Below are 22,748 nucleotides of genomic sequence, written 5' to 3'. Positions count from 1 at the left end.
TATTAAAAAAAAACAAAAAACCAAAACACACACACACACAAAGCAATCTACATAGATGGTGATGTATCTTTCTCAAATGTTCTTCGTAGAGAATTGAGAGTCTCACCAAACAGCAGAAAGATCCCATAATGCAAACAGGGAGGTCTTACCTGGAATCAGGATACTTGGTGAGGGTTGCCAGGCTGCTGGTATACATGTGCCCTCCTACATCGATATGCACTGGCGCATTGGATTTGGTGAGCTGAGCTGGAAGAGGAATTCCTTGAGAAGCCAGGGGAGAAACCGGAGATCGAGTCAGGGAGAGACGGGACATGCTTCTTCCCTCCTGCCAAGATGGATGAGAAAAAGAAGAGAGTTTCTTTCACATGCAAGGGGTGAATTACCTCTGCTTCCAGGGTGATCAGAGATCTAATCAGATCGTTTTGTGCATCTGCCTGATCAAATATTCGGCTAACAAATTATTGCCATTGCTGTAATTAAGTGTATTTGCATCACTTTCTTTAAAGTACCAGAGGGTAAGAGAAAGATGCTTATTAGCAATAAGAAATCAAGAAAAAAAAATTTTTTTTCAAGGTGTCAGCCTCAAGGGGCATAAAACAAACTGCAAAATTCTAATTAAAGGTCGCGGGCTTATGTGTTAGATGTGAAATATCCCCTGACAAACGAATAACTAATTTGTGAATTGGGATTCAGGGGTTTTTGCAAGTTTGTCTCAATAACGAGACACCTCTAAATTAGTGACTTCCTCAGCTCCTGGGGCATTTAGCTTCTCCTTGTAGTAAATTTCACATCAAATTAAGAGCATTTTTTAGTTTAGTTTTTTTTTTTTTTAATAACTACAAACAAAATTGTTTCTGGCTGGTTAAATCTTAATGCTTTAGTTTTAGATAAAAGGGAACCAGGAATGTTCACTATAGGGAGGAAGCCTGAGAAAGCACTAAAGACAAGGAAAACAGAGAATACAGACGGAGAACTGCTAAATCAGCTCCCAGCATTGCTCTTAAGATCTGGCTTCTGTATCTTGAACTAAGCATAATTATATATTGCTTAAAAAAAAAAAAAAAAACCTGTCAGCATTATATATATATAAATACAGATACACAAAAAGACCTACTAAAAATTAACTCACAGGATGTGGGACGATTTCTACTTGTATCCTTAAATCCTCATTTCCAATAGTTACACTCCTTCTGAAAGAAGGCACCTTGGCAACTAACAGTAACCTTTCGATAGATACAGGTGACTTAGAATCTCAAAAAAAAAAAAAAAAAGCAATTTTTTTTAATAGCATAAGTTTTACCAGCTACAGTAAATAAACAAAACTAAGACAATATTTATAACTAACTGGGAGAAAGTCCCTCTCTTTTGTACATTTCTATTTTTTTCCCCTTTCACATCGGACCCGTCCTCTCTCCCTTCCCCCTTCCAGGAGGAAACATATGCAAAACATTACAGTTACCAGGCCTTTCTGCATCTAATCTAATTTTGCTGGTGTTCTGTGCATGGGTCGTGATCCCAATCATCCTGACATCACTGAAGCACTTTCTATCCTGAACCACAAAGGAAAAACAAAACAAACAAACAAAAAAAAAAAACCCTCCTGCTCTCTCCTGGTGGAGCTGGCCAGGTTTCCCTGGATTCAGAAGACTCCTTCATGTATACTTTGTAGTTTGAAGGCTTGCCAAAGCAGTTGCTGATCTTGTGGCGAAGCTCTTACAAACAGTAAGAAAAGTAACATAAATTTGGATATGCAGGCCAGGCCCTCAAGATTCATTTAGCCCATATGTTACATGAGACAGAAGTCTATCATTCCCTCAGGAGCCCCAAGGCCCTGTACTCTCTCCTCTTCCCCCCCCCCCCCCCACCCCATGGACTAGTATGAATGAACCAAAATTAAGCATGCTTGTTCTCTCTCTCTCTACAATTAGCCAGTCAATGTTTATTAATATTTGCTTTACTGAAAGCAATTTGGTCCTTTCAGAAGTGAAGGTGCTGCTGTCTCCCCGACAATCAAGCTTTCACACTCTTGAAAACACAGGCTAAAATCACAAAATTAAGACAGCACTGTATATAAACTCCTCAGATGATGGACTACCCCAGGTGTTTCTGTACAGCACTGCATACATCCGATATGTGCAATACAAATGATATTTCCACATATCCCCTTTGAGTGTATACTGCATAAGAACACTGAAAAACTCAGGGTCATTCTTTTTAGTTCAAAGGGTCAGTAATCAAACAGCAATGATGCTTTAAATCTGCCCATGACATGTCTGAGCAGACCTGCACCCGTGTACTGAGTTCTAGTGTATGTACATCTCTTGATGTACAAATAGGATAGGAGATGCCTGAATGCATATTTAAGCAGTGGTGACCTTAGAGCAGGGGTTCTCAACCCAGTCTTTCGGGCATACCCAAGCCAGTCAGGTTTCTGGGAAATCCACAATGAATATTCATGAGATACATTTGCCTCATTCTATGCAAATCTCTTTCATGCATTTCTTAAGGATATCCTGAAAATCAGACTGGCTGGGTGTGCCCCAAGGACTGGGTTGAGAAGCACAGGATTTAGAGCCCTGTTAGAGGTTTAATTTTGTCAACCTACCCCAGCAAGTTTTTTTTCTTCTCAATTTTAAATATCACTCTGCATGGTCCATGGCACTGAATTCTTAATACAATGTTGCCAAAACAAACACTGAGTGTTACAAAATTTGGGTCCCTCTCCCCCATAAAGCACAGGGTAAAAAAAAAAATCTAAAAAGAGATATCTTTGAAACATCTCCTGCAGTTGGCATTACCGTGGAGTAGAAATATGTCATTGAAAAACATCTAACCCTCTTCAGTTCCTTCAAAAGAAAAAAAAGTTGTACAAATTTACGAGACTACCTGGCCAAGGTAACCACGAGACTGTCTGAGATTAAGGGGCCTTTTTACTAAAGCTTTGGGCACACTAGTGTCTGTTAGTGCGTGCTAAGTCCACGGGTATAAAACAGGACGTGCATTTAGCACAAGCTCAGCTTTAGTGAAAGGGCCCCAAAGTTAGTCCAGTAAAGCAAACAGTGCCAACGTACATTTGGGAAGGAAGTGAAGGAATGTTGGGCATGGGGGGTGGTGGGGAGGGAGAGTGATAGCAACTACATGCTTTTACTGTATAGGCTTGTAATTACTCATGGAAAGGACCAATATTGTAAATGGTCTTAGAAACGGGAAAAACATGTGTGGCCATTAAAAAAAAAAAAAACAAAGCTACTGTCATTTGCCAAATGAGAGAATGCTGAAGTTTGGAAAATCTATAGTCTTCATCATGTTCAAATACTTGGAGCTGAACTCTGCATAGGTCTTGCACAAGGGTATATTTATGCCTTAATAGCTGACAGAAGTCAAGACATTAACAAAGGTAGGCCGCTGATTAAACAAATGAGGCCTCCACTCTTAACCTCTCTTTCCTACAGCACAAACATTTATACTGCTCAAAATGTCTGCTGGCATGCAAAGTTAATCCGATGCATGCATTCTACACTGGAAAAAAAAAAAAAAAGCAATTAAGCGCCATTTGATTAGACTGTTGTACGTAAAATGATTCCCCATCTTTAATTGCACACAAAGAATCAAAATGCCCCACCAGGAACACAGGGAGTAACCCCTTCACTGGCTCAGTAGCAGAATAACTGGACTAAAGGCAAAAATCAACCGATTCCTAAATTATCTGAATGCTTACAGCCCTCCCTCCCTCCCCAAAAATTGCACATCAAGTATTTTCAACGCTAGCTTCTCTCAATATGCCTTTGGAAGCTAACTGCATAAGTACTTCATATAAAAACTATTTGCCCGTGCAGAGTGAAATAATCAGAAAGCCATGCTCATTTACACACAAAATGATTTTGTGTCCTATTGTGCTCACAGTTGCTCATCTCTCTAGGGGTGATTAAACCAGCAAGGCTGCTACAGCTTGAGATCATTTCACTGAATCGTTTCTCCATGAAGTTGCTTCTTTTGCTAAGCTGTTATTTTAGCCATAAAAGGTAAACAGAAGGCAGTTGTAAGAGCTCCATTCAGCTCCATGCCCAGGGCTACAGGCCCCGGGGCAAAGAATGCTGAAAGACAGCAGAATTTTCCAGGGTGTTGTCTTTCTTGTTCTGAAGCCCTACATGAATAATGTTCCTTTAATGCACAGACACACACACTGGATGATACATTTCAGATTCTGCTGAAGTGAAAGACTTCAGAAGCATTAAGAAGTTTGGGGTGGATGAAGCTTTCCCACCTCTGCCTATTACTCGCGGCCATATTAACCAATCTTGCTGTTCACGTAGGGCGAATACAGTGAAACTAACTCCAGAGCAGAGGCAGACAGAAAGGGGGGACTGCGGAGCTCAAAAGTCTGCAGAAATATGAAGCAGGCTGGGAGGGAGAACAAGAAAAGGACAAATGAAACAGAGGGTACTTTCAGGGGAGCGCCAAAGTTAAATCAGGAAACTCAGGAAGAGTACAGATGGGAAAGCAGCTTAATTGGCACATAAAAGCGCTTTTGTTTATAAAGTTTTATCGTTGTCAAGATAAAAAGAAAACAATTGTGACTAATACCAATGTTCCCCTGTACAATTTAATTCCTCCATACAGATTTTAAAATGCAATTTGCTTTACTTGAAAGCTCCCCTTGTCTGCCCAGGATGTTGAGGTGGGAGTGCCACCAAGATGCCATCTAGATGTTGGCAAGCAGTGTCACACAGCAGTGACAGCATCTGCTCCCCTGACTCGCTCATTGAAATAGCTTTAGTTCAGCATTTGTGACTCCAATTTAGCAGATCTTCCTTTAAGAATACATTCTGAGATAGTGAGAGAATGCAATATCCTTTAAAAGGATTTTCCTCTAGAGCGATTTGCCCCCTTCACCAAGTTAACCAAGTCAAACACACCAGGAACCCTTAATCTTCACCTTGTAGCATCAGGCTGGTGCAATGTAGAGAGCCGTCAGCGTCACTGTCAGATTAAGAGGCTTAGTCACCTTTGTCTTTGCACAAAATGATCACACGTGTCTATCGCCTCAGCACACGTTTTGGCCTAGTGAGCTGATCCAAGGACCGAAGAGTAAGAAACCCCCTTCTCCTGCCACCCTGCTGAAAGTACAGGCAGTCCTGATTAGCCCTCTGTAACTTCTAACCAAACCCTACCACAGACAACCGTGACACTCTGGCACTGCTCAGGTAAACTCAACAATAGGATTAACCAACCACACAACACCTTAATTAAACAGGACAACTTGGCTACCGCTTTATTATATAAATATAACTGTTTAAGAAAAACATTCAAATTGAATTGTTACCTCAGCCAACCTGAAGCTCCTAAGAGCTAACAAACTACTGAGTCCAGTCTGTCTTAAAATAAGCAAGAATGATCAATATACCATGCAGTGGAATACAAGATGTCCCCACCTCACAGCAAGGGGTGTCCTACCCAGATGCCAATATCCGACCTGCAAAAAACATGAACATGATGAAAATCAGTGCGACTTCAACAACCCAGGCTCGGGTACACCATCCACAAGCTTGGAGAAGTTATTTATAACTTGCATCGAGTAAAGAACCCTCCCCTCAACTAGCTCCAGTCAGGTGTGTTCAAGAAAAAAAAAAATTCTCTAAAATTTCCTGCAAATTGATATTAAACAAATCATTGCCTGTGTAGGACAGACGTATGCCATTTTACCAATAAAAACTTTCGAAAAGCTCTTCTGCCCAAGTGTGCAGTACCTGTAAAGCCCTAGACTGCATGACCCAAGAGGCAAGCGGTCTCTTAACTATCTTCCTTCCTCCCCCCACCCCCAAATTTTCTGCTGCTTATAATATGGATGAAGGATAACGTTAGACCAAACAATCAAGGACTGTGTGAAACACTGCAATGATGGACAAATGATGCCTGGCCATTTGGACCAACTCAATACATGACTGAGCTCCCAAGTCATTACCACCTAAGTGTATAATAATTACCTGAGGAGACTAACTCTGTCCCCCTTTGATGAAGGAAAGGAATGAGCTGAGCCCAATTCATTCCCCCAACACCCATCCAATGGACATGAACACCCTTGGGAATTGGACCAGGATGATGGCCATAAGGCCTTGCTTCAGCGCGATGGACAATCTGATAAAGGAACATGACAATCCACACTGTCCCTCATCCAGAAAGAAGTCTTGAAATAAAATACAGGCACTGTTACATTAAGACAGGGGAGATTAGGCAACAGTGTTTACAAGTCTAATGTAAGTCTTGTATACAGAAGATCTCCATCTGACAATCCTTTGTATAGTGATACGGAGGAGTCCTTTGGCAGCAGCACTAGTAGACGCACCAATTTGGAAACAGTAGGTGCAGAAATCTCTGGGGTCATAACCTGCCCTACCTAGGCATTTTCATACAACCACTGTGAACTCAAATATTGTCAGCAGAGAACTATCCTGATGTATGAGAACAAGCTAAGAACATAAAAATTGCCATACTGGGTCAGACCAATGGTCCATCTAGATCCACTAGTCTCATTGCAGTGCAAACCTGGCATTCTGCACAGGCCAAGTGGCCAGCAAATCCACTTGTGTCAGGTTTATAACCTGACCTCTATCCAATTGATCTGTCTTGGATTGTCAGCCTCAAACTTGTTCCATCAAAGACATGCCCTACGATTGCCTTCTTAGAAGATACTACCAATTCATCAATTCTGAAAGTGCCAAAAACTTAATGAGAATGCTACTCAAAAAAGGAAGACCTCAAAAGGTGAACCAACAGATACCATTGCACAAGTATCCAAATTAGAAAAAAAAAAAAGAACCAAAGTCATCGCTCTTCCAATAATTATACAAGACAGAAAAACACGAGATCGTTGATGCCTCTGTGCAAGTCGTTGGCGAGGCCCCACTTGGAGCATTGTGTTCAGTTTTGGAGGCCGTATCTTGCTAAGGGTGTAAAAAGATGAAGCAATTCAAAGAAAAGTGACAAAAATGGTATAGGGTTTGAGTAGCAAGATGTACGAGGAGAGATGAACTGAATATGTATTCCATGGAGGAAAGGAGAAACAGGGGTGATATGATATAGACATTCAAATATTTGAAAGATATTAATCCGCAAACAAATCTAGTGGTAGAACTAGAGGACATGAATTGAGGTTGAAGGGGGGCAGACTCAGGAAAAATGTCAGGAAGTATTTTTTTTCAAGGAGAGGGTGGTAGATACCTGGAATGCCCTCCAGCAGGAGGCGGTGAAGATGAAAACGGTAATAGAATTCAAAAATGCGTGGGATAAACACAAAGGAATCCTGTTTAGAAGACATGGATCCAAAGAAGCTTAGCAAAGATTGGGCGTCACCACCAGTAATTCAGAAGCAAAGCCAGTGCTGGGCAGACTTCTATGGTCTGTGCTCCGATCGTGGCTAAATAGATTTGGATGGGTTGGAGTGGAGCTTTTCAGGTGACTTCGATGACAACTTCTGAAGTTTTAGAAGAAGGACCATGCCGGCCAGACTTCTACAGTATGTGCCCTGAAAACAGCAAGGACAAATCAAGATCAGGTATACATATGAAGTATCACATCATACCTTGATGTGATACTGCCATCATCTACTATGTTACTATAAGATAACAAGGATAAAGCTTCAGAACCACACACCTGCCGTTAAATCTTGCATCGGAGATTTAAAGGTAGATACCTCATAGGCATTAAAAAAACCTTCCTTTGTATCAATAATAAAGTGCTCTGTGCAATGCAAAATGATTAAATGAGCAAAAATTGTTACACTTATCTGTATGTGTGTATATTCAGGTCCAACTGACAGTGGCCAGCGTTTCACTTTCAAGCTGCCGCAAGGTAAATTGGGACCAAATGAACCATGCAATCTATCAAGGAAATGATACCATAGACACCATATCCTCAAAAAAGCATTAAACATGCAATTTGCTAACAAAATGGCTAACACAGACTATGAGGGGCTACAAAAATCTCAAACTTTAAATAAACAAGGCCTCAAAGCTCAGAGAGCATTGGTCTGACCAAATTTGTCAGTTTTCCCAAAGGAATTCCCAGATATTATCATTGGCCTCAATAAATCATCAAATTCCAGGAAGAAAAGAGAGCAACCAAAGAACTCCCAAAAACGGAGAAAAAAAAAGTTGCTCACCAAAAAACAGAGAAAAATAACCAAAACCCACACAGTCTGTTTTAGTCATCAAAACATTCCCACATCAAATCTCCATTAGTCCCAATAACTACTGCTGGTAGTTCACAAATTATATCAAAATACAGTTCCACAGATACTTAGCTTGACCAAAGAGGCATCCTGTCCCCATACCGAATCGTCGAAACCATTATTTTATTTTATTGCATTTGTATCCCACATTTTCCCACCTATTTGCAGGCTCAATGTGGCTTACAGAGTCTTGTTATGGCATTAACATTACAGGATATCAGATACAATTAGTGATGTATTAAGATTAAGTAGGGGTATAGAAAAGAGTTAGAAGGGGGAGTATAGAAGGTAGATTGTCTTAACTGGTTGGGTTGGCGAAATAGTTAAGTGGGTTATGGGTTTTCTTTGTAGGCCTTGATACTGCTAGTAGTTCACAAATTATATCAAAATATAGTTCCACAGATACTTAGCTTGACCGAAGAGGCATCCTGTCCCCATACCGAATCGTCGAAACCATTATTTTATTTTATTGCATTTGTATCCCACATTTTCACACCTATTTGCAGGCTCAATGTGGCTTACAGAGTCTTGTTATGGCATTAACATTACAGGATATCAGATACAATTAGTGATGTATTAAGATTAAGTAGGGGTATAGAAAAGAGTTAGAAGGGTGAGTATAGAAGGTAGATTGTCTTAGCTGGTTGGGTTGGCGAAATAGTTAAGTGGGTTATGGGTTTTCTTTGTAGGCCTTGATACTGCTGGTAGTTCACAAATTATATCAAAATACAGTTCCACAGATACTTAGCTTGACCGAAGAGGCATCCTGTCCCCATACCGGATCGTCGAAACCATTATTTTATTTTATTGCATTTGTATCCCACATTTCCCCACCTATTTGCAGGCTCAATGTGGCTTACAGAGTCTTGTTATGGCATTAACATTACAGGATATCAGATACAATTAGTGATGTATTAAGATTAAGTAGGGGTATAGAAAAGAGTTAGAAGGGTGAGTATAGAAGGTAGATTGTCTTAGCTGGTTGGGTTGGCGAAATAGTTAAGTGGGTTATGGGTTTCCTTTGTAGGCCTTGATACTGCTGGTAGTTCACAAATTATATCAAAATACAGTTCCACAGATACTTAGCTTGACTGAAGAGGCATCCTGTCCCCATACCGGATTGTTGAAACCATTACTGCTCCGGTGCATAAAAGAGCTCTCTTCCAGTGCTGTGATGCATAAACATATTCCAGCTGTCCAAAACCTTGACAAGAGCCACTTGTTTCATGAACTCGCTGCTTCAGGAGATGGAACCAAGATTCAAAAGCAGCAGGTTCACAAAACAAATGACCCTTGTCAAGGTTTTGGACAGCTGGAATATGTTTATGTATCACAGCACTTGACGAGAGCTCTCTTATGCATTGGAGCAGTAATGGTTTCAACAATCTGGTATGGGGACAGGATGCCTCTTCGGTCAAGCTAAGTATCTGTGGAACTGCATTTTGATATAATTTGTGAACTACCAGCAGTATTTATTGGGACTAATGAGGATTTGATGTGGGAATTTTTGTTTTTTTGACGACTAAAACCAGTGAAATTTTTCTAGCAAAAAAGGTGCAGGTACTCAAATGCCAGGCCACCCTTCAGGAGTGGGGTGATCACTGAGAGACTCACTCCACAATAGCCATGCCCCCTGCAACCAGTCACAGAATGTATGACAAGGCAGAATTGGTGTCTTGAGACTGAGCTCTTTCATTTTAAAACTTGTGGTCAATGGGTCAATTTTAGAAGACACTGGAAAAGGTGCCGGTACTCAGTACCCCCTCAAAAAAAAGCCCCGACTAAAACAGATTGTGTGGGTTTTGGCTATTTTTCTTTTGTGTTTTTGTTTTTTTTTTGGTAAGCAACTTTTTCCTCCATTTTGGGGCGAAGAGCTGAAGCTGTTGAAACCTCTGGTTTATGCTTGCCATGTTCCAGGCGCGACAAGAGTGCTCCAACAGTCCCCATGCTTTCAAGCTCCAAGCTGCCACACATGCTTCCGGGACATTCTTCCATCTCAGGTCTGTTTGTGGAGCCAGCTCTCTAAGAAGATCCCCCAGAGCGAGAGAGGGAGAATCAGCAATTACATCAGTTGCACCCAGAACACACTTTGCGTGAAAATAATTATTACACAGCAAACACTAGCTCACACTTCAATTTAATGAGCACAATAAATAGACCACCCGTTTAAAACATCCACTACTGTTCTGTTATCTCACCAAAATATTACTTGCATGTTACATAATCTCTCACTCCCAAGGCAGGATTAAGGCACATGCCTAGAGCCCAATCATTTAGGAGGGGCCCTCTGAGATTTACTAATTCAATAGCTCCCCAGCCAAACTTTTGTCTTGGCTGGCAGAAAGAGGAATGGACATACAGGAAACCAGAGCCATACTGCCCGCAGAAATTTATTTGTTCTCTCCACCCCCTGTACACTATATTCCAACCAACAGAAGGAGCTGGTGATCTATGCTTCTTACTGCTGGTCTCCTGCCAGTTTTTCTCTGCAGATAGAACCATGCGGAGCCCTGTTTGTTTAAATTTTTAAATGTATTTATGTTGTTTCAATAGAGGGATCCAACACATCTGTTTGTCTAAAGCCCACCAAGAAGCTAATCCTGTTCTGCTCAGTCTGCTGCTTCCGAATATAACTACAAATCACAATTTGTAACTGCCCTCTCCCAGCCAAACTGCTTTTCCATTGAATCTATCCAAACAAATTCCAGATCTTAAGTTTCTTTTTCACGGGTTTCACCACTCTTATGAAGTGAGACAGTCTACGAACTCCAAATGTTGCAGCCGTTAGCTTATGTAGAAAGCTTCTACCCATAGTTCTCACCCTGCTTGCAAAGTTAAGATTGCTAAGGATTGCAAATCCTGCAAGGTAATCTTTTCCTAGACATAGGTCCTAGCTATTAAGCTTCTAAGCTTGCTTACCTTATCTACCAGCAATCTAGAGACCATAGCAATCGAATCAAGCTCGATTCCCAGGAAGGATAAGCGTGTAACTGGACTGAACATCCTGCTCTCAGCAAGCGTAACACCAAACCACTCTACAAGTGTCTTAAAGTGGTTTAACAATGATTGACAGGAAGTCATTGGCCACTGGGCCAACAAAAAAAGAAATCATCCAAGTAGTGAACAGTGTTCCTTTTCTCAGAGGCCCTCTTCGCTGCCCAATGCAGAAAAGTGCTGAAACCCTCCAAGAACAGGACACTGAGCAACCCATCAGCATGCATTTGTGCAGCCAAAGGTATCTTCGAAAAGGGTCCTTTATTGACAACTGTTCACAAATCATACACGGGAAAGCACATTATTGTTCAAGGGACTCGACACGGGCCAGGTTTTGGCTATACTGCCTGCATCAGGACTCGAAATATAAATCTCGGCAAGAAAGAAAATGTAAAACTATATAAATAAACAAGCTTAAATATGAGACACGCTGGTTCTTTGGTCATCTTCACATGTTCTGTTGTTGCGCTTTGAGGTATGGAGACTGGTCTCGCTTCTTTTCCCTTCCCAAAAGTGGAAATCCAAAATTGGGAAATTATCAGGATGCAGTGGTAGCAACTGAAAGGCAGACTCGGCGTCAACCTTACTCATGAGAGCTCCTTGGTCACAATGCTTGACCAGTCTGCTTAGTGAAGGGATGCACACCGTACAAAACAGGCCTTGATGGCTCAGAAGTCATTCAAAGAACCCCGAACAGGTTGTGAATTAGCCTGCAATTACCTGGTTGTGTTTTTGGCACAATGACTAATGGAGATATCATTTTAGGAAAAGGCTTGTGTTTAAAAGGTCCCGCAATCCTTCCCAACTTTATCTCCTTCTCAATCTTAGCCTGCACAGTTGATGCTAAACATGAGACAGATGAAGAATGTCAGAGTAAGGAATCCGGAAACCAATTGAAAATCTGTTCAAAAGGACCCGAGCATCCTTTTATCACAGGAATTTTGCAAACCATGGTCAAATTCTATGAAGCTGCACTGGATAATCTTTTTCAAAAGGCCTCAAAGATTACTGAGAGGATATTTTGTCTGTGATCTATTTACGGTAGTTGGTGGCTGAATGTGCCGCTCCACATATGGAACAGGCATGCCTGTATTTGCATTCTCAGACTGCAGGAGGCTGTGTTAAAATGCCAGCAAACTCTATCCTGTCCACGCGAGGCCCTTCCAGATCCCCCAAGGGCAGCATGATGAAAGGATTTATTGGAAAGTTTTGGGAAAAGGAGCCTTATTGGTCATAATATCTATAGCCACAGATCTACATCTCTGGACGCCCAAGTAAAAGCAAGACGTTTTCTTCCATCTTGTTCCTGAATTCCTCATTGTATATTAACCAGCCGAAACCCTTGTAATCCCTGTAGTCTAATATATTCTGGACATAAGATAACAGACTGAATTGAGATGGGGCGGCCTGACTTAATTATGCCTATTATGTTTACGCTTTCCAAAAATACTAGGACAAGGGGGCATGCGATGAAGCTGCAGCGTGGTAAATTTAAAATGAATTGGAGGAAAATTTTCATCACTTAACGAGTAATTAAACTCTGGAATTTGCTGCTGGAAAAGGTGGTTAAGGCAGTTAACTTAGGGGACTTCAAAAAAGGGTTGGACGGCTTCCTGGAGGAAAAAGCCATAGAATGTTATTGAATGGACGAGGGAATAATACAGTATTTCTAGGATGGGTGGGACAAATTGCTTGTTCTTTTGGCCGCTGTCGGTGACAGGGTGCTGGGCTCGATGGACCCTTGGTCTGTCCCAGCATGGCGATGCTTATGTACTTATTCTTTTGCCCCTACTTGCATTCTCATCATTTTTCTTGTTATCCCACTTTCTGCCCTCCAATAACTAGAATACACGTCAATGAGGTATTCAAGTTTGGTAGTGGCGGTGGGGACAGGGGAGAAGGAAGCCGGGGGAGTGGGAAAGTGAGAGGTGGAGAGGAAATGTGTCATGCCCATCCACTTAACCTGTGCCACCCAAAAATTGCCTTCTGCCTGTACTAATGGTTCCAGGCTATTTCCCAGAAATTAAGCCCTGCCTAGAATGTATTTCTCTGTATTTAAATTATAAATTAAAGAAAAAGGGAGAATGTGAAGATACTAGGATAAGCAGAATATTGGAACAAGAAATTCCAGGCTGCCCAAAAGTGAATTTAGTAGTACTGCATTTTTGCAAGTTTGAGGCTAAATACTTGTCTTTATATTATATTAGGGTGCTTAATAATCAAAGGCATTTCCATAGGTAAATAGTGCCCAGCTTGTGTGAGGGTCAAAGTATGAGGTATCGGTCAACAATGCATGTACTTATACCTGAAGACTGAGAGATGTTCAGAAGGGGTAACAGAAGAGGGCAGACTATATGCAAACTATATGCATTGTTCTCAACAGAAAACTTAGAAGCAGAGAGTGTATCAATTGTGTGGAAAATTTTTCAGGTAGCAATAATTAAAATCATACAAATATACTCTTCAATCAAGGCAATACTAGCAGTTTAAAGATAAACATTTGCAATAGCTAATAGTTAATGCAAATATCACAGTTAACTCGAGAATAGATTTGTACCACGCATCTTGGTCCCATCACTCTTGGTCCCTCAGGCTATATGGTAAACGCCATATTGTAGAAAATCTTTAGCATCATATCTATGTTAGTTGAATGTTCTAATGTATGCTTATTAGGTGTATCATTGATATTATGCCAACATTGTATTATATCTCTGGTATTTGAATTCCAGTGCTGTTAAATGTGAATATATATTTTTATACTGTTTCACTGTAGTTCCATTATTAGGTTTCAATTTACTGTTTTCAAGTTTACCTCATTTATTGTACTTATGTTTATTTTACCATTGTTATGCTGTTAACAAAATTCTAAGTTTTATGTTAAATTGTTCCTGCTCTACACTGCCTTGGGTGAATTTCTTCATAAAGGCAGTTAATAAATCCCAATAAGTAAATGAACTTCCTCTACCTTCTTTCTAGTGGATCTAGGAACCAATTCCCATAAACAAGGTACATAAGAACATACGAGTAGCCATACTGGGTCAGACCAATGATCCATCTAGCCCAGTATCCTGTTTTCCAAACAGTGGCCAAGCAAGGTCACAAATACCTGGCAAAACCCCAAATTGTGGCAACACTCCATACTACAAATCCCAGGGCAAGCAGTTGCTTCTCATGTCGGTCTCAATAGCAGACTATGGACTTTTCCTCCAGGAATTTGTCCAAACCTTTTTTTAAGCCCAGATACACTACCCACTGATACCACATCATCCGGCAAAGAGTTCCAGAGCTTAACTATTCGTTGAGTGAAAAAATATTTCCTCCTATTTGTTTTAGTATTTGCAGGTAACTTCCTCGAGTGTCCTCTAGTCTTTGTACTTTTGGAATGACTAAAAAATTGATTTACTTCTACTCGTTCTACACCATTCAGGATTTTGTAAACCTCAATCATATCTCCCCTCATCCATCTCTTTTCTAAGCTGAAGAGCCCTAACCTCTTTAGCCTTTCCTCATATGAGAGAAGCTCCATCCCCTTTATCATTTTGGTCGCACTTCTTTGAACCTTTCTAATTCCGCTATATCTTTTATGAGATACAGTGGCCAGAACTAAACACAGCTAGCGCTAGAGGGTGATTATTTTATTCATCACTTAGAGTCCTACTGGTCCCTAAAGGAGTCTCCTCCTCAATTGATGAGAAGATAAGGAGAAGTCAGATCTACTGTCACTGCTAGTGGAAATGGATTTACCCTTCTTCCATTTCCCTTATATTCTCTCTCTTGTCCTTTTCCACCATATTACAAGCCTGACTAGACCTAGGTGTCACCTGTGTTAGTAGTAAATTTCACCTGTGCAGCTCCACCATTAAGCGGACTTCTGTATTAATATTCAAACTGGTAACATTTTACTTAAGAATTCTACTTAAATAAGGATGGTGCTCAAAAATATAAAAATACATTTTCAGAACATGGTGCATTCACATGTGCAGTGCTACCCTTGCCTGGAGGGATACTGTCATTTGACTGTGCAATTGGAATTATGAAAACATTAATGTTATCCAAGTCCTCCCCAGAGGGTCTCTGTACTACCATTTGTACATGGTTGGTGGCAATGAGGGAAGGATTGATGGGTGTTCGAGTCATGCAAGAGGCAACAGCTATACCTGTATCAGCATTATCCTCCTGTCTTTCCGGCACTGGTATAGAGCATGCGTTAACCCAAGGGCACGTTTTGTTGGGGTGTGCAGCACTGACTTGTCCCTTATGCAAGCCTGGTCCATAACTGCCTTGAAGCTGGTTATAACTGTGATAAGAGCGTGGTAGACACCAATGAAGAGAGGGCTCATAGGACCCTGGTTACTTGGTCCCAAAGACTGAGGGGGTCCCTGTATAAATGAAGGGTACCCTCAATTAGGGTAATAAAGGTATTGAATTTTGAGACGGAACTGGCTGCTGTCCACTGCTAGCCCCACTGATGCCCTTCAACAGAAATCATTCCACAGCAGGAAGTATAAGGACCCACCAAACTGGCACAGGGGGTACTGGCCACTGAATGCTAAGCATCAGGACTTGGTGGGCTGGATCCAGCAGTTTGTGGGATGTTCAGAGTCTCTGTGCTGCTAGGCAAAGTGGATGACTGATTGACATTGCAGAGACATAGAACCCGTATTTGCCCCACACAACTACCTGGAATGACTTTCCTTTTGGTTACAGTGGCAGCCTGTTTCCTCTTGGTTTATTTAGCTTAATATACCACCACTTCATGTATAGATCTACAAGCGATACCTCTTCACCAAACTGACCCTATGCCTTTAAATAAGGAAGAGGGGAGATGCCCTATATCCAAACTAATTCTTCTTCTTTTTCTTACTAATTATTATTCCTACCCATTATGTAAACGCATCCTATTCTACTACTGATAATTTAAGACTGAAATTTTGTAATCGTCTCTCTTGTACTATGTAAGACACATTGAACCTACCAAAGGGTGGGAAAATGTGGGATACAAATGCAATAAATAAATAAAACAAACACATAGCATATTCGGTTTACAATACTAAAAATAACAGAAGCACTGCACACAGTTAAACATCAGAAACTAGGAACTCCATTACAAATTAAAAGTGAGAAGGATAGTAAAATGAAAGAAGCATAAAAACATTGTTTTTTAAATCCCAGCAGACCACCATATCACCAGCCAAAAACTTGTACCAGATGTCTCTTAACTTAGGTATTTTAATTTGGGAAGATGAGTTGAAACAAATAGTTTTGAGAGCTACTCCAAACCTAAGAAAAAGTTCAGTATGGACGGAATGAGATAAACTATAAACCCGTGGCTACACAGAACGACACATGTTGCCATGTGAATTCATAATGCACAAATCTTATAGAAGGTTAGTCAGCCATCATGTAAAGCTCCGAGGACTCGAACTGGAACATGGAATAATTTAGAAGCAAGATAAAATGGTTCTTTATGGTAAAGAACCTTATGGGCCATAGTTAATAACTTCAACTAAATACGGAAAAGAATTAGAAGCCAATGAAAATTACAAAACAGAGGAGTAACATGATCCCAGCGAGTAGCATTCGTAAGAAGTCCGATAGCAGTATTTTGCACAGTCTGGAAACGATGGCTAACAATTTGTTAAATCTGTTAAACCTGCATAGATTAGGCTACAATAATCTAGCTGAGAAGCTATCAGCCCATAAAGTAGACTCTCCTTGGAAGTATCCAGATAAAAATGAAGACAACAAAATTGTCTAAGGGGAAAAAAAAAACATCTTTTAGGGCCGTCATTTAAGCTGTGCCTTGAAAATAAGATGTTGGTCAATTATAACCCCAAGATACTTGAGTTGGAGAGAGACAGGTCTGTTATTTAAACATGGACATATACTAGGAATAGATTATTTGTCGGCCAAGTGGCCAATGGATTGCTTCTGAGGAAGATTCTTATTAGGGTTTGTGTTGCCACTGTTATCAAGTTTTCTTGATTTTTTCCCCCTTTCTTATGACTCTTGTTGATAGCAGTGTCCCCAAATGGAAAGGACAGTGGGTAGTTGCCGAGTTCCTCAGTGTGGGCTACACCTTAGCATCACCAGAGACAGTAGTCTCTGAAATCCACTATCCTGAAGCGACAAATTACAGTCCTGCAGCTCTAATCTCTTCACAAAGATCTGCCACCATTACCTAATTCAAAAGCACATAGGGAGAGGGAGGCTGTACAAAAATACAAGCAGGGAATTCCTTTTAATTATTATTTTTTTTTTTAAAGAGAGCTGGATTTGAACCTGCACCCTCTGAGTCACAAGCTCACTGTTTTAACCACTACACTACTCCTTCACACAGCTTGAAAGTGGTTTGGACAAGAATGCAGTAGTTCTCATATCAAAATATGACTGCCAGTAATATGTTGGTAGAACGGCAATAATTTGTTAAAATAAAAGGCTACAAGCGGTCCTTTAAGGTGAGATCACAGGCTGCCAGACTGGTGGAAATGAGGTCCCTTTACGGCACAACCACATGGTCAGCCTGTCCTCCAGAACAATGCTAACTGAAACTGCTTTCTGCTGGGATAAAGTCAGGAGGACATCTGGTTACAAGGCGTGCCCTGGGGACTAGAGTGGAAGAGAAAAAGAACAGCTCCAATTGGCTGGTCTCACATGAACATACAGTAGCTCCCCATGCAGCTGAATGCACTGGACTGCTACACTTGTCTGGGTTTCTCTTTCCTCAGAAACCCGATAGCAATAGTGCCTCTTAAGTTTTCAGCAGCAACGGTCCTCACTTACCACCTGTTCTGGGGGGGCACAATGAATCAAGGTACTAAGGAGCAGGGGCGTAGTTACGTGGGGCCCAGTAGATTTGGCCCTGGACCCCCCCCCCTGCCGACGACCCTCTCGACCCCCCGTCCCGCTGCCAACCCCCCGTCTGCTACCTTTGCTGGCGGGGGAACCCCAACCCCCGCCAGCCGAGGTCCTCTTCTTCCTTCATTCTGTTTCTGTGAGTCTGATGTCAGACTCAGAAACAGAACGAAGGAAGAAGAGGACCTCGACTGGCGGGGGTTGGGGTCCCCCACCAGCAAAGGTAGGCGACGGCGGAGGAGGGTTGGCGGCGGGAAGGGGGGGTCGAGAGGATCATCGGCGGGGGGGGGGGGGGGTCAAAGTTGTTGTTGTTAGTGGTGGTGGGGGGACTAAAATATGCCCCCTCATCTCAGGCTCTGGAACCCCCTCCCGCCAAAGTCTGGCTACCCCCCCTGCTAAGGAGGCTCAATTGTCCATAACAGGAAAGGTAGGACCAGGCCGCCGAGAGACTGAGTTGGGCTTGGGGAAAGGCTGCCATAACTGCCAATGCCCTCCCGCCCCCTTACCTTCCTGCATCTGCTCCTCCCTCGGCTGTCACTCTCCTGCTCCTGTGTGCCAGGTCCCAGGTTAATAAATGGTCCCAACGCACAGCAGTAGGAGAGAGACAGACCGAGGGAGCAAAACCTTCTGCTTGCTTCCGGAAGCCTTGGATGCTGGCCCCGGGGAATCATGTCCCCTCTCTCGGCGGCCCTGGGTAGGACTTCTCTCACTAGCTGCCCCAGCACACTAGCTTCAGCTTTAAAAATACCCACCTTGGGCACCACCTCTCTCCCCCCCAGCAGGATGCCCAGCCTTGGCGGGGGGGGGGGGGGGGGGGGAAATTCTCCCTGCCCAAGCTGAGTATTCCAAGTGCATAGCACCATCTTAAGGTCAGCTACACACACCCAGGGACACTGCACCTTATTACTTAACGAGGACAGGTGACTGCCAGAAACTTTTCATTTATACACTGAACTCCTTCACATCCCCCTCCCCCCAAAACGGAATCAAGCCCTTCCAACAAACCCTATTGGAAACGGTGCTTTCGGGCACACTAAAATTTGCTTTCATTCTCGTCTACCCTGATGCTCAAAGATAAAAATTCAACCAAATGCTCAAAGATAAAAATTCAACCAATAGCATAGCATGGTGCCCCTTAACTTCTGTCCCTCAAATGCCCCCAAAACAAAAATTACTATCAAGATATAAAAAATCACTCCTTTCTTAAAATAATACAAGGCACAGTCTGATAAAAGTTTTACTTAAGGGTTTGTTTGCTTTCCAATACAAGGCAGCAATGCCTCTGGAAGGTGCCCAGGAATCCTTTGCTTCAGACATTTGCATGTTCCAGGCACAGGAGCCTGGAGGGGTTTTTAAGAGTGCCAGAGGAGCGCCTCCTTTCTAGCACCACTCACAAATACTTGCCTTCCTTGCACTGAGCTATTTCGGCCACAAAATTCTCCCCAGGTAAGAGTGTTGGGGGGAGGGAGAGGGAATCCACCCTCAGTGGTACGTCTGGCCCATTGCATGGCCACAGCGCACCCTCCCTCTCCTGTTAAATGTCCTTCAAGTAGTCATTAGGCTCCACTCCCCCCCCCCCCCCCCCAAACCACCCAAAGTCTCTGCCAACACTCAGCAACTAGAATTGAACTCCATGTGCCCAAGAACTGACACCAGCTCCCCCTCCCGCCAGGAAACTGTGGGGACCGATTCGGTGCTGCCACTGGCTCTCTCCCCCCCCCCCCCCCCCCAACGTCCACAGCCCTAACAACTGGAGCAGCCAGCCCCAGTCAAGTTCCTGGGAACCGGAGCCACATCTGGAGGAGAAATTCCCAGGAAGAACAGCGACAGGACAGGAGAAGGCGGGTAGGGGAAGAGGTGGTGGTGGAAGCGAAACTCCGGCGACATTACAAAACATAATCATCCCAATCACCACAGCGCGGGAGGGAGAGACGAGATGCTGTAGCTTTAAAAAAAAAAAAAAAAGAAAGCCCCACTTCTCTCCCAAATCGGACGAGTTAGGCCCGTACAGACATATGCCCCCTCCCCCGACAGAGCGAATGTGAAAGAGAGACGAGCAGCTGCGAGCCCGGTGCCGGCTCCAGGAAGCAGCAGCAGCGCGAGCCCAGGCACGAGAGCAGCCACTGCCTCCCTCCCTCTCTCTCTCCTTACCTTGTACATAGGAGAAATCTCGCGCCCGTCGCTTTCCTCCTCTGCTGTTGCCGCCCGCTGCGATTTGGGGGCCGGGGCCGGGGTGGGGGGAGGGGGCTTATTCGCTCAGGCCTTTTTGCAAAAAAAAAAAAGAATCTTCTTTTCGTCTCCTTGTTTTAGGGAAAAATGAAACTGCCGAGGCGAGTTGCGAGAAGAAAGAAAGAAAGGCAATAATCCGTCTCTCAATAAAGAGGGAAGGGAGAGAGGGAGAGCGAGGGAGAATTCTTGCTCAAGGCTTTCCAAACGCCTCTAGGGCAAGGATTATGCTACAATTAGCTCAACCCTAGCTCACGCCCTAGCTAATTTTTCGAGGACAATTTTGTTCTTCCCCCTCTCTCTCTTTTCTTTGTTGTTGTTATTTTTTACCCTACATACAAACGAGTGTTTTTGGCCATTAATGTTTTTTTTTCCCCCGTCTCCTTCTCAGGAAACCTTTATAACGGTTTATTTAGACTCGTTTCGTTGACCGGGAGAGGGGGTGGGGGGGATAACGGTTTAATATTGTTGACTATCAGGCCGATGTCGTGTCGTTCAGTAGACTTTAACAGAAGAAAGAGGAAGGAAAAAAAGCAGATTTTAATCATTGTCATTTCGTCTGATGTAATATTTCCCCAGGCATTTTCAACTAGGCATAAATTTTCAGTTCCCCGAATAAGTAACACAGGGCACGTTTCTCACATGCCTTTGACTTATAGATTGCAATTATGGCAGCACACTGTTTAACTTGTTGATAAACTGGATGAAGTTTAAAAAATCGTGGATGTAGATATATATATATTTGGGGGCAGCTCTTTCTAGTTTTCCCTGCCCCCCCCCCCTTCTTTTTCAACCCTTTCCTAATGTCTGGCTTTTGTAACGCCAAATTTCCTGTAGGTCATTAAAAGCAAGTGACGTCTATCGACATGCATTTTGCAATTGCAAAAAAGCGCCCTCGCAGCCTGCCTGGGGCAAAATGCGCCATTTCAATTATAGCACACGGCTAGATGGAGATGTCAGCCATGGAGATTTCCCGTGTAGACAGGCAGCTCCACCGGCACTTTAGGGGATTTTTTTCCCCTCCTCCTCCTCCTTCGGCTTGCAAGCTTATAGGTTCCTTTTCTGAAAGATGATGGGGGTGGGGGGAAGGTTGCAAAAAGTTGTGTTAAAAAAAACAAAACCCTTAACTAAAACTTTTATCACAATGTTCCTTTTATTAGTTTATTATGGATCAGGGTTGTTTAAAGAAAGACATGATATTGAAAATATCTTGACGGTATTTTTGGTTTGGGGGGGTGGGGTTTTTTTTTTTTGGGGGGGGGGGTGCCCTTTGTCAACACCCGCTGCTTTTTACAAAGATTTTCGTAGGTATAGGGAAAGATTCCTTAGTGGTACTGATAATTAACCCACTAGCAATAAGTCATACCCGCTAGCGCTTGACTCTTAGCTCTTTAGCGCCTACTAGTGGGCAGTCACTAGGTATACAGCCATGCTCGGCCTTTTTTTTTTTTTGTTTGTTGTTCACTGAAGGTCAAGCTGTTTTTATGATTCAGGAGGGGATGGAAAGAAAACTTGTTTGGATTGAGCGCGATTTCTTTGCAGTGATGGAGTTTGTCATTTGGGCTTCTCGCTCTTGACTTTGACAGTTTCAGGCGGCACACAGCCTGTGTGTGCTGATTTACAGTGCCAGTCAGTAACAAAACCTAAAGAAACAGAAGCCCTTGGGGTTGATTGCTTTTTTTAAAAAAATGTATATATATATATATATATAGATATATGAAGGTATTCTTTTTGACAGTAATAAACAAAAATCTTTACCCTAAAGAATAGTATTTTTTTAATGCTTTACTGGAAACTATAGGAAAAGAGGTAAATTTTTCTCATTAAAGTTACATCCCTGCAGTAAGTTCAATTACTTGATATATGCAGAAGATGTGGTAAATTTAAAGATTTAAATAGCTTACAAAGATGCCGGAGGCTCCATCAGTTAATTTCCTTAATTTATGGATAGCTTGGGCTTCTGAAATGGAAAGGGTGATGAGAACTAGGTCAGCTGAGAGATTTGCATCCTGAATGGACTAAAGTGTTTCTTTTCTTTTTTTTTTTTTTTCCTTGGGCACTTTAAGGAGACCTGGGGTAGCTGGGTGCTGACAAGAGTTTCACCTTTTACCAGGGGAGGGGGGGGGTGTCTCACAACCTGCCTTAAATTATTTAGAAGTCTAAGCACATGACTTCCTGCAGAGCACTGACTGCTCAACAAGTGAAAGTTGCATCCACTCTGCCCATTTATTTTTTTTTTTTTGGGGGGGGGGAGCAGTTTTAGGAGCAATGTTTAATGCATGTTGAATACCAAGAGCAAGGCTACTGAGACACACATTTTCAGATGCCATATACTGTAAAGCAGGGGTGTCCAACCTTGGGCCTTGCCCAGTCGGTTTTCCAGGATTTCCATAATGAATATGTATGAGATCTATTTGCATACATTGGAGGCAGTTCAAGCAAATAG

General features: G+C 42.4%; 1 protein-coding gene across 1 annotated transcript in view; it reads right to left on the bottom strand.

Moving 5' to 3' along the window:
• Positions 1 to 20,737, bottom strand: part of KCTD15 (potassium channel tetramerization domain containing 15) — a 134,283-nt gene extending 113,546 nt beyond the window's left edge. The window contains exons 1-2 of the mRNA XM_030204438.1: positions 20,228 to 20,737; positions 150 to 325 (exon numbers count right to left, since the gene is read on the bottom strand). Of these exons, the coding sequence (XP_030060298.1) occupies positions 150 to 325; positions 20,228 to 20,236 (185 nt within the window). The 5' untranslated portion in view covers positions 20,237 to 20,737. The remainder of the gene's footprint in view (positions 1 to 149; positions 326 to 20,227) is intronic.
• Positions 20,738 to 22,748: the final 2,011 nt, after the last annotated feature.

Source organism: Microcaecilia unicolor, chromosome 5, assembly GCF_901765095.1.
Source record: "Microcaecilia unicolor chromosome 5, aMicUni1.1, whole genome shotgun sequence".
Lineage (NCBI taxonomy): Eukaryota > Metazoa > Chordata > Amphibia > Gymnophiona > Siphonopidae > Microcaecilia > Microcaecilia unicolor.
Note: the sequence above shows the minus strand (reverse complement) of the source record. Positions and strands in the feature narration are given on the sequence as shown.